General features: G+C 38.6%; 1 protein-coding gene across 8 annotated transcripts in view; it reads left to right on the top strand.

The window, feature by feature from the left end:
- HMG20A (high mobility group 20A) overlaps positions 1–10,934 on the top strand; it is a 50,804-nt gene extending 39,870 nt beyond the window's left edge. For all 8 annotated transcript variants that reach the window (XM_082322029.1, XM_082322031.1, XM_082322027.1 and 5 more), the window contains 4 exons: positions 3,097–3,172; positions 4,062–4,277; positions 4,938–5,081; positions 7,454–10,934. In XM_082322029.1, the coding sequence (XP_082178155.1) occupies positions 3,097–3,172; positions 4,062–4,277; positions 4,938–5,074 (429 nt within the window). In that variant the 3' untranslated portion in view covers positions 5,075–5,081; positions 7,454–10,934. The remainder of the gene's footprint in view (positions 1–3,096; positions 3,173–4,061; positions 4,278–4,937; positions 5,082–7,453) is intronic.
- Positions 10,935–19,505: the final 8,571 nt, after the last annotated feature.

Genomic DNA, 19,505 nt, shown 5'->3' with positions numbered 1-19,505 from the left:
CAAACCATTGTTAATTGTTCTCCGCTGTTCTGTTACTGCTTCTTTCCTCAAGCTGTTTGATTCAGAGTAAGTCTAGCTTCATTAGTCAGTTACATAACATCTTACTGGCCAGACTTCAAAGATTTATACACACGTCAGGGAGATGAGGCATTGCCTGGTAGTATCTACAACCTTTGAAGACAGGGAAATGGCTGCCATAATATGAGCACACAAGAAGAAAACCATCTACTCTGAGAACAATTTTTTATGAAGTAGTATATTTATTATATCTGTTCCTTACATTGTCTGCACCTGACCATACAAGGAAGGATGAGCTTAAACCTCCCCAAAATCTCAGCTTTCTCTTTACCATACTTCACCATGTCTCTAAGAACTTCAAGTCTGATTTGTTCTGGAACTCCAAAGATCAACCTCGGTTTTAATAACCAGATGAGAATGGAATTATTTGTTGACACCGTGGAAGCATCTCAATCTTATTTAAGGCAAATGATAGAAACAATAATTTTGGTTCTCTTCTGATTTGAGGGGTGACAAAATGGTATGCAACCTGAAAAGACTGGGCCTTTTCAATAGGAGGTAATCAAAACCTTATTATTTTAATCCTGAGTGAACCTCAGAGTGGCTCAAGTACTTCAGAGTTTCAAGAGAATCTTTTACATGCTGGGTAATGTATTCTGTAATGGAACAGCGCTGATAGCTTTCATTCACTCTTGTTTAGTAGAATTTCTTGGTTGCCTTTCAGAAGCCGAACAGTTTCATCTAATTGCTTTAATATTTTTTTGGTTTTACCTGAAGAACCTGTATCCTAGGGCTGCAAATAGAATACCCTCTCCTCTTCACAGTACCCTCTCCTCCACCATCTATTCTCTAGGAGCCGGTGATGATCCGAGCCAGTGATTATCCAAGCCAGTGTTTCTTTGCATGCAGGTAGCAATAGTAAGTGTGAACTAGAACATCTAAGATGGATGTCCTGTAAGTGTTTTAACCAAGCTTCGTAGCTGCCAACATTTCTTAGTGTACATTAATGTTGAGATCCTAGATTTTTGGGGTGAAATTAATTCCTAGCCATCTAGAGTGTGTTCAGACAAAACGAATGACTTGGCAGTGATAGGTTAACAGTTGGACTCAATGATCTTAAGGGTCTTTTCCAACCTTAATGATTCTATGATTCTATGAATGCATTATGCACACTTCTGTACATGACTTCTCATTTCTAAATACACACTCTTGACACTTTTTCCCTATAGTAGCAAGTATCAAAACTTCAGTGAATATCATGTGTGATTACGAACCCCTAGTGACACTCTGCTGTGTCTCACAGAGCTGGGAAGGTTTGTTCCCCTTCTCTCTAGTCGCACCTGTTTCTAGTGCATCTTCAGTGGATTCAGGGCAAGGGAGCTTTGAGTTCTCACTCAGCAAATACAAAGCTTCCCAGCTGTAATTCTACCAGACAATAAAACTCAGCTTATCTTTTACTTCAAAAAAAATCAACTGACAGTCTCCTCAGGTAAAGACAGAGTATCTGAAGTTCCATCTAGTCTTGTCTATCTTGGTTGACTGCCAAATGGCATTCAGCTCATCCCATCTAGCCCCTTTATGTGGCAGACACCAATATGATACTCTGAGCTCAGGTGCCAGAATTCCCTTATCAGCTGTTAAACATTTAGGTTTTCAGCTGGGCACCAAATCATGTTTGACACTACATAATTTTGGAGGATGAGTTTGTGGTACATTATCAGCTGTGGTGTTTGAGAGGTTTGAAAAGCTTTTGTTCTCCACAGACGTTCTCCCATGCTTAACTTTGTTTCTATATTAAGTAACAGGTTGATTGTAGTTGCTGCAGTTTACCAAACCGAATTTGCATTGGCTTTGTCAATAGCAATGCAGGCTTTAAAGCAAGCATTGATTCCTGTTCATTTTGACATGCAGAAATGGTGACTGACGTATATTATGGTAGGTTTTTTTTCCTTGAGTCCCTAAGTTTTTTTAGGTTTTTTGACTAAATTATAGAGCATTTTGTGATTTAAAAGGTTTTTTAAAGAAAGCCTATTATAGTCACAAACCATAAATTGGCATCAAATCTTCTGCACCTGAAATGCTCTCTTAGACTTCAATGGCCTCAAGTTCACATAGTTGAATTCACCAACTTTATCAGAAATTAGGTGACGTGCTCTGAAAGTTGACAGGAGACCCTTGACTCCAGGCTTTATCTTAAGACGACAAACTTCTCTTGTGTCTTAAAGTGAAAAAATTTTGCAGTGTTTGGTTTTGCAGTATGCAGGAGACAACAATCCAGTTCCTTGAAGCCATCACATTAATGCATACCTGCCATAGCCATGATGAAAGACTGCTTTCTAACAGCAAAATATGCCTATACATATTCACCTTTATCCTTCCAAGATACTACATACTCTGTAAGCAGGTTTTCCCCATAGCCTCTTACAAATTGTGTTTATACACTTTCTTTTCAATAGTGGCAGCATCCATCTAAATGTTTCAAAAAAATGTGGCTTGCTTGAAGCACTATGCAGCTCCCATCTCTTCTAGAGCCAAAATGCACATCTCTTCCCGTTTGGAACAGACGTGTGGAATTGATACACTGTAGAAAAGTTTATTTTTCCTTTAGCTGTTCTTCTTCCTGGATATTTTCTTCTTTGCTTTGGTAGTGAAAGACAAAGAACCATGAAACCTACTGTCCATTTTGCTCGCTTTATCTTCTGTTTGTTGATATTCCTATATAGACTATTTCAGAATGTGTCAGTTGGTTGATTGTGGAATTCTTTCTAGTGAAAAATATAAATTAATTCAGGTAGTTTTAAAATGGAATGATTCTGATGTGTAATGTGATTAGGGTGAAAGGGTATATTTTAGTATGTTATATGGCATTTCTTGATAATGGTATTTGGCCTTTATTAAACCTATATCTTAAAAAGCTGAGACCTACCTGTTGGCTGTTCTTGGTAGGAGCTGGAAGTGTCTTCCATCCATCCAGCTCTTTATCTGCCTCAGTTTTGGTCTCCCTTCTCTTTCTGTTTTCTTGATCAAAACAATTTCATGAATTCCCAAAAATGAACAGTATCACTCTTTCTTTTGTAGAAAGAAGCAGATACAAAGGAGAGATCTGTTTTTGATATTCCAATCTTCACAGAAGAGTTCCTGAATCATAGTAAAGGTAAGTTAAAATTTTGAAGGGCGCCCCTCTTTGCTTTTCCAAATTTTTTGCCAGGTGCTGTCCAGCTGAAGAGTCCTTCTGCTCTCCCATCTTAGCTTAAGTAATGACTTGGGTATAGTTGATCAATGTTTCTGATATTACCTTACCTCTGTACGAACACAATGGCTGCAACAGCAGTTTTTCCTGGCTCTGTCTTCCAAAACTATCCTTTTTGGAGAATGTTTCTGATGTTTAAGCTCCAGTTGCTGTTATTCCAGCCATTCCAAGCTGGATCTACTGTTCTATAGGATTAAGAAATACCTAAGACAGAGAATGATGATGATGATTCAGGCTAGTTAGCAGTATTTTTTTTTTTTTTTTTTTTCCCCCCTGGATATGTGGAAGATTCCACTGATACATTTTCTGTTATTCTGGTTTTCGTAGCTGCGTGTCCCAAGAGTTTAGGATTTTTTGCCAGATTTCCTGGAGACTTTCTTGACTGAACAGACTTCAGATTTGGATACTTTTCCTGATGATCAACAGAAGTGTATTTTTGTAACTGGTATCTTGTCTGTAGGCCTCTAGCCACTGCTGCTAAGCTATGTCATACTGAATGCATTTGAAATCAGTTTTGCAGTCTTCATTCCTAATCAGTTCCCCTATTCACTTCCATTCTGATGCTTTGAATGTCTTCTAATTTGTCTATCTATCTAGAAATTAAGTCTATTTAAGTACTACTGTAGGCACTATTGGCACTCCATGATATGATGCTTTTTTATCTATAGACCAAACTACACCATTTGTAATCATCAGTTGAGTACTCTTGAACATTCTGCTTCATTGCCTGCCAATCATAGATATGGTTTTTCATAACTTTTTTGACTATATGGGAATGGGTTGATATTCACAGCACGTGAAGCTGAGCTGCGGCAGCTGCGTAAATCCAACATGGAGTTTGAGGAGAGGAATGCTGCTCTGCAGAAACATGTTGAAAGTATGCGTACTGCAGTGGAGAAGTTGGAGGTGGATGTGATACAAGAGCGGAGCCGCAACACAGTGCTGCAACAGCATCTAGAGACGTTACGCCAAGCACTCACAACCAGCTTTGCTGGAGTCCCGCTACCAGGTAAGACTTTTTGCCCTTATGACTATCTGACATGTTAAATTTAACTACTAATGTTTATATGATGTTGTGAATTTACAACATGTGGCCTGCTGTTGTAGTTCTATGGTCATGGCTGTTTCTGAGCTTTTGTTGTATTAGATAATGAAATCTTGGAATGCATACAGGAGAAGGTTTAGTGTCAGTGCTTTATTTCAACATGGCAGGTTTTTTTTCTTACTACTCTTACTCTTGCTATTAAAGTGAGACACATATTCCGTCCTTGCTCTCCTTCACTTGTTTTGTGAAAATGTTGCTAAATAGAAAAGACAGGACCTGCAAGTTCCTTGATTAAAAGAAAGGCTGCATCTGTATTGTCAGATGCCAGGGAATCCACTTAGATACTATGAATGCCAACCTGAAAGAGTTTATTATAATCAACTATGAGACCCAAATCAAAGAAAAACCATGCTTCATTAGTCCTGATATCCTTGGAACTACTCACTTTGTGGAGATAGGAAGACATCATTTTACAGAATCTGTCACAAGAGGTAGTGCATGGCAAAGTCACCTCCTATAGCAGTTAGCATGTTGGCACAAATTGCCCTTAGCTTAGTCTTAACTTTTTGGAATTGCTGCGGTCATCTAAATATTCTGTGGCTCATTTTGCTATGTTAACTGTAGGTAGCGGGGAAACACCCACGATGGAAACTATTGATTCCTATATGAATAGGCTGCACAGTATTATTATGGCTAACCCACAGGAGAACGAGAACCTCATAGCCACGGTCCGAGATGTCGTAAACAGACTTGAACGCTAGTGACTGGGTAAGTGCTCACTCTTAGGCTGCTTTTGTTTGGCATCTACTCTGTACCTCTGGCACTTGTTCTGATGTTGGTTCTTGTGCTGATCACCATATTGTACAAAGTTTTCTTCCTCAAAGACACAGAAACAGGTTGACTTAATGTAAGTCAAACGGGGTTGAAAATATCCAACAGCATTAAAGGATTCTGAAATTCCCCAAGATCTTTTGTATAGAGACATAAATAGCTGTTTGTCCTATTATTCATTGTATTTGTGTAAGGTGAATAAGAATACTGACAGAATGGTGTAAAAAAAAAAAAAAAAATTATTTACATTTTACTAACAGGGTGACTAATTTAGAAGAAGGTTCCTTTCTTGAGTGAAGTAAATCTGAAAAATTCTGCATTAATTGTAGAATCTGATGGTCACAGAGGAATCTTATTTGTCTCAAGAGGTTACAGGTGAACTCAACTCTGTTATAAACTGAAAATACCCTACAACTACCTGCTCTGTAGCACTTGTAGTCAGGCTCTTCTGGTTATGAAGGTTTACATGTAAATGAAGCACTGATGGGTGGTTCAGGCTGTATGTAGCATTTGCTGAGACTCTAATGATCATGTGGCTTATGCGTAGATTATTACTGAGCTCATGATTCTGTATTTTTGCTTCTGTTTAACAGCCTAGAAAACTGTAATAGGGAACTGAGTAGAAAAACAAATCAACAAAGAAATACCAGTCTTTCTGCATTACTGTGCTTCTTTGCATTTCCCACACCACTTACTCCTTCCCTTCTCCCATGATGCACAGCACTAGACAGCCATTAGGAGTTTGCCTACTTCTATATTAACTATGTACATACCTGCATTCTTTAGGCATTTATTATGTAGAGATCTACTGTACATGTCTTGAATAGTGTTTAGAAATGCAAATAAAGCTGCGTTGTGCCATCTGCAAATATGAAGACACAGGGCTTTTCATCCTTTCTGATTCTGACCTTTTGTGATACTGTGTAGAACAGTTAATTACACGTTCCCCATTATAGTGTGGCTTAAGCTAAAAGATCATTGTCCTTCCAGAGGGTAGCCAGATGGAACAGACTATAGTTCTAAGAGATGACTGAGCTCCCAGCAGAATAAAGAAGTGCCTTTACTGCTGCTATTTATGAAGGGAACAGCTTGTCGATCCAGGTCTGGGATTTTTCAGTAGCTCATCAACCTCCTCATTTTCATATACTGTTTTCAATTAGTGCTCAAGCTCAGAGGGAGAATCGGGGGATGGGGAGGTTTTACAGAATGTATAAGTGGGAAAGTAGTTTCTCATCAATCAGTTATTAGAAGGGTGTGCCAGGCCCTGAAATAGGTGTTTGTCCTTTAAGCAGAAAAATCATATCTCAAAGCTACTAAAATCTAGACTTTTGTTCTCATGTCAGGCGGATTCATAGCTCCTAAATGATGGACAATGTCTGTATTCCTAAAAATGCAAATATCTTTTTCTTGGATAAACTGGATTCAGCTGTAATTGGTTTGGAAAAAATAATTCTTGTTTTAGAATTCTTCCTTCTACTTTATAGTTGAAAAATATGACTCTGTTTCCTTCTTCCCCCTCCCACCAATACCTTCCCTCTTTTCAGCAGCAAAACAGTGTGAGGCAATTAAAAATGTGATTAATAATCACCTAGTTTCATTATATAAAGACATGCATGTAACTGGATATGATGATCAAGTCATTCATAGGGCTATTAATTACACTGACATTCACTTGGCAATGATTATATTTTGTGACAAAATCTTAGAAGGGAGAAGGGTGGACTTTATTGGATGCAAACCTAGAAAAAAGTAGAGCTTCCCTAGAAGAGAGGGAAGCTTTGCATAGAAAGGTTCAGCTGGCATCTGATAAACTGTATCAGCCAGCTGTCATCATCATTGTCCCTTCATTAACATGCATATGAAGTATATTAATTCTGCTAAATCTAATCTCTATCAACCAAATGGTCTGTTCGAGGTTGAGACATGTTACAAATCAATTTCATAGAAAAATGTATTTATTATGATACTCTTGAAAACCACTGTACTTCACAGAACTGAGGTGGTTTTTGGTGGCTTAGTACATTGTATTTAGTGACTATTCGACTATACTAGTGAATGTTTGGGGTTTTCTGTACTGCATGGTAAAGAGAACTTTGTGCAAACAGTATATGGGGGAGAAGTTTTATGTTATTTAACACTTGTTTGGATGGAAACAGGAATTCAGTTACAATTCTGTCTCTATAAGCTTCTTTGCTATTCTTCTTAATATTGTGTTTTCAGATAAATCATCCAAAAAATAATGTCACGGTGCCTATTTAGTCCTGGCAGATTGTAGTCTTCTAACACTTATTTTTCTGTTTCGTCTGCAGGTCTCGTGACCCAGGGATGCTTTACAAAATTTTTTTGGCCAGTGTGGAATAAGAAGCCATGAGGGAAAGACTAGGGGTGGGAGGCAGAACTGCAGGTTTGTCCTGGTCCCTGCCTTTGTGGTTTGTCAGTGAGACAAACAGATCAATGCATTAGAAGGTCTTAAGAAGCCACGGACACCACCCACTAAATGTTTGGAACTGTCCTCTGTGTAAACATTTAAGAGCATGCAACTTCTGTGCAATCTTCAGTTTCTTATTAATTTTGCTGGGTGTGAGGGTGCATACGTTCTGTGGAATGGCTGACTATGGAGATGAAATCTTGCAGTTTGTGAAATGAAGTCAGCCTATGTGTTGTAGTAATAACTTTGATGTGTTATATTGCCTAATGTCTTCTAGTGTCTTTTATTTTGTTTTCATGTTTATCTTGTGGGATTACCTTCCTCCACTTTAGTTTTCTTTTTTTGATCTTGTTATCTGATACTTGCAGTACTGGATAGCAACGCTTGTGTTCTCTGCTATAACAGGCAGTCTTCCTTGGTGCACTGTCTTGTCCTACCCTGCCTGCTGTGTTTATATAAGCTTTTCTTAAGCAGAATCCTGGGGGGTTTTTTTGTGTTAGCCTGCAACTTCTACAATGTGAGTTTGCTCCCTGCTAGAGACGGGCTGTGGTTGATGCTTTGTGACTTGATTCTACTATGACACAGACTTCTTCTCTCCCTCCTCTCTTCAAGCACCTCTCTTGCACATAGCATCCTGCTCTTCTGTGAATGTCTCCTGTTATCTCTTGAAAATGTTTGGTGGAGCATTTTACTACCGCAAAGGTCAGTGGTAATCAAGATAGAAAGTGAAATGTTAGTTCATCTCAGGAGGGAAAATAGGAATCTCCATTTTAGACTATAACCACAAAGCTTGTCCTTCCTCTGATATATTTCTCAGTCTAATTTAATGTTACTGCCTTGTTTTTCAATGATCTCATGGTGAGAGCAGTATTCTATAAAAAGAGAAATGGGCAGGGGGATTGCATTTTTTTTTCTGCCTTCCTGAAATCACAGTGCTGGGAAGCAATATGCCTGGAAGCAGCACATGTATTTTTGCATGATTTATTAGAGCAGGGAAGATTATTAGCAGCTAGGTCCACATAGCAGCCCACAGAATTCTACATTACAGCCTGTAGGTGCTTTCCCCTTTTGTACAGTTAAAGTACAGCCTGTGGAGCCTAGAGCATTCAGCATATTATGTTCCAGTGTGACCTAAATGGCCTTTCACTTACGTCAAGTGGAACTCTGCATGCTAGAGTCTGTAATCTTGCTGAGCTACGCTGCACCTCCTGTCAAAGCTGAAGGCACCTACTGTCTGCACTAACTTATGCAAATCATTTGCTGCCCTTTGGTTCCTGTCAAATTGTTAATTCAGGCTTTGGTTGAGCACTTGTTGGACATCTCTGGGCTTTATGGTAGTGGTTGAAATGCTCTTTCTTCCACATGACAATCTCCTTGCTCCTCCTTAAGAAATCTTTTAAGATTTCCCTGTTATGAATTGGAGATTGCTTTCATTATTGGAGTGCATTGCAGTCAGCATCATTTTAATGTATCTGTAAAGCAAGTATTTGAAGATTAAAAAGCAGCTTCTTCTTTTCCCATGCTGTACACATGGACTTCATGCTTGCCTGAAGCCATCTCCAGGTCAACACCTTGTATGTTAGGTCTCTGCTTACTCATGTGCTTATTGCTGTAGCCAAGCAGCAAGGATTTCCATGTAAATTCAAGTCTTCCTTCAGGGAGGAAACTCCTTTCTCTTGTCTTCAGTCTCATTTTCAAGACTTCACAAAAAGGAACCTCAATTTGCTGCATTGACCTCCATTTTCCTTGGCATGGATGAGACCAAGTGATGTTGGCATGAACTTTTTTAGTGGATTCTGTAACAAATATTGTGCGGGGAAAAAAATCCTACAGGTTAATAATGTCTCCAGAAGAAGCACCGATACCTTCATCTCCTGTGTGTATCTTGTTTTTTGGAATTGGTGATGTTTGACTTTTATTGAAGTGGCCAAAATGCACTGCATAGCCAAAAGTTGATTTACAAAATTCTGAAGTTCAGTCTGTGGCATCTTACCTAATACCTGGAGTTGTATCCCATAAAGACTCCAGAATTTGCTATGTAATATGATAGTAGGATGCAGTTCCAGGCTGACATATACACATACCATAAATAAGGTATGTGTGGCTGCAGGCTGCCCCTGCTTACATAAATTCAGTGCAGCTATCAGCTCGTGGTATACTGCTAATAAATCATTCTGTTGAGTAGCATGCAAGTGTTATGAGATAGGAAATTTAAGGTGATATTATTAGCTGGGGGCTGACAAATCTCTTGCTTTTTACCACAAGGAAGGAGGGGAGGTGGTATATCCATTTTAAAGCATCTGGGGGAACACTTAAGTTCTTGCTCACCAATGATGTGACAGGTGATGTTTTGTCTCATTAAGAAGCTTCTTATTTACATTGATTAACCCTATAAAAATGGATTTTGTCTTTCCAGTGTTTTCTGAGTGTCACTTCAGTTTACGTTTTTCAATGTTGGCTGATTAAAAAAAAAGTGAAAAATGATGTGGGTGTCAAGGAGAAGAGCAGGATAAAATGCTTTTGTCACTTAGAGAAATGTTAAGAGAAATATATGAAAACAGAATCCATTTGCTGGATTAATATGTTTGGAATTGTTGAGATGCCAAGTTTTCTGTACAATGTTTTTGTAATTAAACTTTGGAGTTCCTTTGTTTTTAAGAAGTTGATGTGCTTGTTTGACACTTGCTTCATTAAAATCGTTCAACATTGAATCCATTCTGATTCAATTTTAACTGCATTTTCATGAAAGGACTATTACTAGCATTGCTCTCTTTTCTGAAAGATTTTGGCAACTCCACATTAGCCTTTGAAAAGAAATAATGTGCCCCTTTCCCCTCTCCATCCTAAGTGTATCTCCCTCTGAAAAAGCTAAAGGAAGTAGTTATTATTTATAGTGATTAAAATTTCAGAGATCTTCAGTTATAGCTCATTGTTATTGGGGCCCTTCCTGTCACGTTTCTTTCCCAGCTTGAGTAACTTTAAAAATGTCGTGAGTCTCTCTCCCTCAGCCCTTTTTTTGATATCCTTGTCTTCCTTTGTCCTCCCTAATTTCCCACCATCATATGTATTTTCTCTTCCTATAAGAACCTTCTGTATCATACCTATTGCCCCCCACTTGGTTTTCTTTTCCCCTACTAGATTTTTATCATTTATCTTCCCTTCTGCTTGCTGAGTATGAAGCCAAACTGTAGCTTCGTGAAATTTGTACTTTGGGTGTGGATCCTCTGTGGGGGAGTTTGGATGACTTCTGCCTGCACTGGTGTTCTTTCTGAGGTCACAGTGCTGTAAGCAACCATGTCTTTATATTACTTTTGTGGTCACATCTCATTATTTTGATTGCCAAATTAATGCCTGGTCTTTCTGTATACCAACAGGCTTGATTCAGATGCTATCTGCTATCTGGGACAAACTGCACATTTAGATTTACAATGCTTTGGAGATTTTGTAAAACACCAATTATGAAATAACGATATAAAAAAATAGAAGGAATATAGAGAAATCTCCTGTAGAATAACTGCCATGTGACACTGGCAAGTCCAGAGCTGGAGAAGATAATAGCAAACAAGGTGCACACCCGGAGGAAAAAAATAAGAGCAAAGCAGCAATAAGTTCATTATAAGATAAATACCTAGTTCCTTTCTAACCTATGGTGCTGTACATGGCATCAGGAGCAGATGGTGGTCAATCATGCTCAATTTAAGACAGTGTAGTGTAATATTTCTGCTGTTTTTTTCTGTTTGTTACCCCCTGTTTACTCTGCTGCTGGTCAATTGGACCGATGATTAGTAATCATTTAAGGGAAGTTAAGGGAATTTGAGGACTTTAGGTTCTTCTAAGAGGAAGAGATCACTTCTTTCCTCAGGGAGGTTCCTGTTGATGATGTATTTGGAATCTGAAATCAGGTCTTTTTTTAATCTTTTTCTTCAGTTCAGGTGTATCCTTCAGAGTCAGGAGTACACTCAGGCCTATCTTCTGCTTCTGCCATAGATTTTTTTTTTTTCTGCTTGTGAACCATAAATAGTTTTGCTACTTCTTTCTTTCTCATTGCTTATAGTATTGAGGGTTTTTTAAACTTTAGCTTTTTTGAATATATTTATGATTTGCCATCCTAATTGCGAAATCTCTGGATTTTATATGTATCGTACCATTTTGGCATGTGGTAAACTATCCACATCCATTATGTAATGCAAGGAATAACATTTATATAAACTGATTTATGGGTTATATTAATAAACCTGTCATTCTTATGCTGTGGGTTTTTGTTTTTTATCATTTAATGTGTAGACATTAATGATTTATGTATCTGAAGATATAAAAATAGGAGTTTGTGAAAGTTTGAAGCTTAAGTCTGTGTTATTACTGGCATATGGAGACCTGTGCAATGCAAGTTTTTGAATATTTGTACCAAAGTAATGACAAGCAAATGCAGCTAGGGTATTTCTAAGCACAATTTTGGAGGGCAGCAAGAGGAAAAGGTGGCTGTACAAATGCTAGACATGACAATGCATGGCTTCCTACTCCAAGGTTTTCCAGCTTAGAGGAACACCTTAGAGAAGAGAGGTGTGATGCTGATGGCAGATATCACTGAACTCTGGCTAGCGTGCGATCTATTTCAAAGTTATGTTGGGAGAAGATGGGATGAATGAGCTACTGTTCTCTCATTTTCCATCTGTGCCTTCGGTTTCACCTCAGTATGAGGACAAATGCAACACAGGTTTATTGTGTTTGTGTCTATTTGTAGCCACAACACAGTGTTCAGACAGCTTTGTAGCTTTGAAAATCAATGTTTATTTTAAACTATCCAGATTTTATTTGCATGTGTATCCTAATAAGGGAAACTTAGTACTGAAATGCCATCAGTTCTGTTAGTTACTTCATGAAGTGCTGAAGTAATATTTGAAAAGATCTGCATAGAAATGGAGAAGTAGAGAAACAATGTAGGAGAAGGGACTGCTTGTTCAGTTGAGTGGAGAATTGGGTCATGTGAAAATAGTTAAACTAGGGGTTTAGGTCCTGATCCTGAAGTGCTTAAGCATGAGGTCAACTTACTACTTGTGAATCGTTCCACTGAGATGACTAGACTTACACTCATAAAAATTGACTCCCCAAATTACTTGCCACATCAGTGCTATAGATCAGAAATAGAAAGAAAAAATAATGAAGCACATCTTAAAACAAAAATCCTGAGGAAGCATGTATACTTCAAAAAATATCAGGAAATATTTATTTAATGAGAATACATTTAAGAAAGTACTGAAGTGTAGTAAGAAAGTGTACCTGGTTAAGCCATTAATGGGATTTGAAGCCATTGCATGTTGCTAACCTGGTATTTTGTTCTACTTAGACTGCTCCTTTTCCTTCATCTTCTTCATGCTGTGTCTTTATATCCAGATTTGTGTCATCAGAAATTAAGCCCCCATCCTCCTTTACAAGTCTGTTTAAATAATTCACTGATATCAGAAGCTGTTCTATGTAGCAAAACTTCTGCCCTAGCTTACAGATTTTAGGAGAAGAGAACATGCTCTCTTTTTAACATGATAAATAGTACAGTGGGATTCTGAAGGGGCCTGCTGGGGGCTCCAGCAGTTCATAATAGTAACATAGGACAAATTTATTTTGCAATACTAAAAGGAAAGTTGTTTTACATTAGAGATTGTGGAAATACAGGGTTCTCCAAGAAAGTGTAGGTATAAGTACATTTTGCTAATTTGTTAGGCAGGTTGCTTGTGGCATGTGGAAAGGAAAGTTTTGATTAAAGAGTTGAGAAGCTGTCTGGTTTCAGTAAACAGAAGACCTTGATTCTGCTGCTGGTAACTGGAAAAGATTCCAGCTGATCACAAGCACTGTTTATAGAATGTAAGCTTTAGGAAAAGTAAGTAAAGGGAATTATGAAGAACATAAGCAGGATGCTCTTCCAGACTTACTTACATGCATATGTTTAATTTAAATATTGCAAGTATAAATATTTAAGCAATTTGTTAGAATTCATTCCTTATCTGCTCACGCCTGGCAACAGGGTTCTGGTGCCGAGTTACCCTGGCCCCATAGCTGGCCCTGTGCTTATGCTGCTACAGTGTGGTTGAAAAATTTGGTCTTGTTGATACTAAATCATAGTGGTGTATATATTATTAAATTGATGCAAGTTATTCTAAGATATGAGAGGATTCTAAGGTCCTCTGCTTTTTCTTTTCCTGTTGATGAAATGGTTCATCTCCTGAAGTTGTTAAATACAACTGTTTACAGGTTTGTAGCTGTGGTCACTCATGCTCTAGAGGTTGAAAGGCATTCTCACTTTTCCCTGGAAAGTATGCCTGTGCACTGAAGTCCATCTGATCTTTTTGTTTATAAATTTGGGTTCTAAATACTTACATATAAAGAGTTCTGCCTGTCAAAATCCTTGGCTGCTAAATATCCATCTGGCTTCCTTGAATTGAGTAGGAGAAGGATAGTCACATCAACCGAACACCTGGCTGTCTGGGAATCAGAGGTCTAGTTTTCAATCTGGAGTAATAGTATCATGGGATTTCTCTTTCTGTCTCGTATCGGCAGTTTTAGTTTTATTAAATCTGTTCCAGTGTTAGTCAAAAGAGAATTCCCTCATGTAATTTTATTTGAAATAATATTGATTAAGCCCGGGACACTCGCAGAGAAATCCCAAGCTGAAATTTTAGGCCTGTAAACATACTGTTTCAACCCCTCACCCTTCAAAATGGATGTTAACAACTGTATTAGTATTTTGATTCTTCTCAGAGGAAGTTTCTTTTCCTCTATGACACTTTGAATTCCTCCCCAAGTTGTTTTTGTTTCTTTAATATTGGAGGAAGAGAAGTAAACTGTTTGGACTAGGGGAAGAGATGCAGGAAGTTTATCAGAAGTGCAAGCTAGCAGGATGGCTGAGTCCAGGAGAGTGAAAAGCTCTGGAAAATTAATCTAACGCCTTTCCCGGAAAGGACTGTGGCTTTTTTAGCATGAATGTTGTATATGCTTTGAAACAGCAGTACACATGCTGTTTTCCCTGTGTGTAAGTATGGATTATGGAGGGTGTTGACATTGTGTCCTCAAAAGATTTCAGTTCTCTGAAAACACTTCTACAGAAGTAGAGCATCTGCTCCTTTAGAAGAAATGTAGCTGTATACCGGCATGTGGCTTTCAAGTATATGCTATGAACTTGATATGCCGGAGGGAAGGGTGTAATTTTTCTCCTGCTTATTAGCATTAATAATGGGTGGTCCTGGCATATGTAAATGCACAGAGTCAAATTCTGTTTACAACCCATTTTTTTCTGAAAGAGGTGAGTAAGTAATCTTCTACCCTCACCCCATTAAAAATCTGTTAAGGGACTTTGTAGGATAAGGACAGCAGGAATAAGAGGATACAGGAATAGAATTTGCATTTATTCTTAATGTTAAGGTTCACCTACTGCCAGTGCAGAAATGGTTGAGTTTTTAGCCTCAGTAAGTTTGGATTCAGACCTGCAAATTCCATACATTCTTGAAGTGCTTTTGAGCAGAAAAAGTAGCAAATGTGAAAATGGAATTCCAGCTGCACCCTAGTTTCAGGACTTCACAGTTATGTGGTAAATGTACATTTCCAGATGTCTGAAATACCTACCCACATGAGGAAAAGAACCCATTTTCTACTGGGGGAAGCAGTGCCCTCTAATGATAAATCTTGGTATCTCAAAATGAGAGTGAAAAAGCCTGTTAGTGGGAGCGAGAGCCAGAGAGCTTCTGCATGTGGAAACTTAAGTCAATTCCCTTTTTGTTCTAGGCAGATGGTAGTTTCTTGGGTTTTGCGGGAGGGGGGTGTGTTAATTATTTTATTTCTTTGTTTCATGCAGATACATTATCCTTTTCCTACTATGCTTTGAGGGCTGGTGAGGGTGGAAGTGGTACAGCAAGCATTCTTGTGTTACAAGGAAATGCTGGTAGGGCAAATAAAACATGAACTCAGTTTATGTGTCTTTGAAGTTGTTGTTCTGACAGCAAGGAATGGCTGTGATAAAGGTTTCTAATTGGCTAAAGCTGATTCTGAGTGTTGACTGATCTGTAAAATCAGCACAGCTGACTTCTTCTCTAGCTTCCTAACTAGCAGGAGCTGTGAATACATAAATCCATGTAATGGAAGCTTTGCAACTGTTGGTATTTACATAGTAATGTGTCTTTGCAGAGCTGGTTTTCATTGTGGGAGCCTGCAACAGCTTCACACTTAAACAGCACTGCCAGCTCTCTGGAGCTAGAGCGTATACAGCATTGTGGTAGCTGCTTCAATATGATCTTACTCCAGCCAAGAGCATCCTTGCCCCACTGTGAGCTTCAATAACTTGTCAAAATAGAAAACTACCCAGCTTTTTTTTGTTGCTGAAAGCTTCCTGTGTTTTGTGAATTGGCTGAGCTCACGTATAGATCTGGCAAGCACTAGGGTTTGCACAAAGTAAGCAGAGGATCAGAGAGGAGAGAAGGGAGAAGCAGGAATTCCTTTCTGGAGGTATCTTGCTTGCATTTTGGCTCACTGTTTCATGAGACTGTACACTGAAATGATGTGGGAGTACAGACTATAGAGAACCATCCCCTTTTCAGCATCTGAAGTTGTCAGTAAATACATTACAATCTAAATCTAACTCCTGACTTCATGCTGTTGCCTTTATCTGTATGTTTTCCTGTCCTGCCTTTCTTTCCCTCTTGTGCCCTCTTCCTTTGTGCTAAGCTGTTTCAGCTTAAAACCAGCTAAAATCGACTAAGTGCCTCTGCCAACAATTTTCCTATAGAGAAAGTTTTTTCTCAATGAATGTCACTGGAGGAGTAGTGAATTTGGAAGGGGCCCACAACTACTGCAGTTCAAGCGTTTAGGAAAGGCAAAACTATGGAAATAAGTGTTTTAAATTATCTTGTCTTCTGTGAAATGGGGGCAACAAATCAACCCAGCAATGGTGCCATTCTCTCTGGTACCAGTTTCTAAGCCAGATACTGACAAAACAAACTAAAATCAGCTTAATCAGAGGAGGGGGCACAAGGAGTAAGATGATGTTACTGATGAAAGAAGATACACAAAATAACAAATTCCTAGCTTTCTCCATTGGGGTATGCATTCAATTGTAGAAAGAATGTTTATCGAAGAATATGTTGTGCTGTTTAAGCATGGTTCAAAGAACGTATCCTTTCTTACCTTGTAGAAATTCCTCCTAATGGAATTCACTCCCAAGCATCTCAGCATCTCAGGTTTTTTCTCTTCCCCCTTTTTTTTTTTTTTTTTTAAAGACCATAAGTTAGTAGAACTGATATATATTACCCATGGGCCAGCTTGTACAGGGGTAGCTTAATCTGGGTACGTCCTTACCTTGAATTGAAAGTCTGTTGTATTTAATGGGGTGTTAACTCAGTTTATTCTCTGGGATTTGTGCAGTAATTTTATTGCCTGCAAAAGGAACAATTTGAAGCCAGATGAACTGTAGGTGTACTCTGTAACATACCTGCTGAGCTTGGCAATGACGCCTGGACATGCTTGCATTATTCTGGTGTTTACATTTTCTCATCACATCTTTTGCATCTCTTTTTCTGGTAGTCCTGCTTTGAGTTTGAGGGTTAACTCCCTTCTTTCAGGAAATAGATCGATATGTACTGTATCTGGACTGTTTCCAAATCTAGTACCCCATCTTGGACTAATGCAGCCCTTTGGTTTCTGCAGGTTTTCATGGGCATAACCACAGGCAGGATTTGGTCTCTACATCTTCCTCAATATATCCCAATGCTGACTTAATCTTTGTCCTTCCTCACCTTCAGTCCTGGCCTCCCCTATGACTCTTCACTGCTGGAGTTTGCTCTTTGGCTTGCATGGAGTCATTCATTTGGTGATTTTTCCATCTCTCTGAACCCTTTTGACATTGTATAAACTTCCTTTTCTCATATAAGTGACCGCAGAAGGAATTCCAAGATCCTCCTTAGGAAGTGACTGTTATACAGATGCAATTTTGCTTTGGTACCAACCAGCAATACTGGGTGTCACATGGTGTTTCATGGACAATCGCTTTCTAGGCATTCAATTTTTAGTTAAGCTATGCTGTAGACCACCATCTACCAAGGCGTATCACACTCTGGTTTTGTTTTTCCTATCTTGTTTTGTCCTGATTCAGTCCCATACAACAAGAAAAGATGTGTCAAATGTTCTTGGCAGTGCAGACAAGCATAACAATAATGGTGGATTCTGAAGTCGGTTTTTACTAATAAGGCTCTTTGGTAGTTGAGTTCAATGGTATTGTAGCAGAACCTACAGTAAATTACAGCCCAAGACAATGATAATGTTAAAGAAATGGGTTCCTCTAATGCTGAAGCACCAGCAGAACAAAGACAGAGGGGAAATGAAAGACAAAGAACAAAAATAAACTTAAAGTTGACTGATTGTGCAGTGTGACAGACTTTAATAAAGACTTTGCTCAGATGCAGCTGTTCTGTGAGGGAGAATGGCATAGATCAGCATCCATGCCTTAGGACACAAAGCTGAATTGTTCAGTCCTCTTATATAGGTGGTCTTACAACTTCCTTGTGATAAGAGCACAGACAACAGTTTCATGAACATTAAAAACCATTTGGATATTGCTAAATTACTAGGCAGTATGTGTTTAATGTGAATGAGACACACAATGTCACTTCCATTGAACAAGCCTGAATACATTATGTGGTATTTATACATATGAGGACAGACAACACCAACTACATCAGAAACTCTTCGGGAGCACACCTGTGCCCTGAACTAATATGAAGTATCAGGTTTGCTTGTCTCAGTTCAGTCTTGTGGTTTTGACATTGTTGATCTAGTAGTAGATACTTCACAACTAGATCAACTGCTTTGTAAAGCCAGAGCTTCAGAGGAAAGTTTTGGCCCCCTTGAAATTAATGAAAATTTAGTCGCTGAATTTGCTAGAGCCAGGATTTCATCTGCAGTCTTCAGCAATTATGTATGTGGTTATGGATTATCAATCTGTAGGGAAGCTGAAACTGGCTCTGCAGCTTTTCCTAGACTCATCCAGTATCTCCAATCCTGCAATACAGCTTCACAGAGGAATCTGCATGGGGTTTCTCCTAAGAAAAATCAAAGAGGAACTCCTGCAATGCAATACAAGACTGAAAAAGCATACATTTATTCAGCTAAAATAGCAATGCTCTTTCACATATAATGGGGTCACTGTTTCTCTGCTGAGTTTCTCATATCATTGATACTTACCAGCTGGGTTCCAATTTGATGATAAAATATCAGCACTTTAAAATCCTTGCAATGAGAGAGTTTCAAATCACAAAAATGTCAGTCCTGACACTTAAAGAAACACTTCCGTTACTTCCCATCACTGCTGCTACTTTTTTTAATGATAGGAAATTTCAATTCAGCTCTGAAGTTCTCTAGTAGTAAATTCCCCAAATCCAGTATTTCACTATCCGGGGCCAATGCTTTTTCACATCACAGGAGATCTGTTGAGAGGAAGGTGTCCTCAGGGTGAGATGGGAGGACTGAGCCTGGATCCAGATAGCCTAGGTTCCATTTCCAGGCTCTGGCAGACTTTCTGTGTGTGACACATACTATTGCTGTCTCATAGTCTGGTCAACCTACTAGTGAAAGATACTTGGATACTTCAAGTGATGAGGATGATAAAAACTGATGTAGACAGAGTTCTTGGGCATGTAATTTGTTTTTCTCTGCTTCGGTTCTTCGTTGTTCAAATGAAAGAAGTAAACATCATCCATTTAGACTGACAGCTGCCTGAAAAAGGGACTGTGTCTTAGACTATGTGTCAGCAGTGTCCAGGAAATACCACTGTGATCTGAATAGGAATCTATAAGGATTATTCTGTTAAATCATCTACCTCCAATTATAGTTTTGGATATGTTTAAGAGGATTAGGGTTTGGAAGTAGTAAGTTCTTGTTGGCTTTTTTATTATTATTTA

This window comes from Platalea leucorodia, assembly GCF_965183815.1.
Source record: "Platalea leucorodia genome assembly, chromosome: 9".
In the NCBI taxonomy this organism is placed as follows: domain Eukaryota; kingdom Metazoa; phylum Chordata; class Aves; order Pelecaniformes; family Threskiornithidae; genus Platalea; species Platalea leucorodia.
The sequence above is the reverse complement of the archived record's forward strand: the minus strand, read 5'-3'. Positions and strand labels throughout refer to the sequence as shown.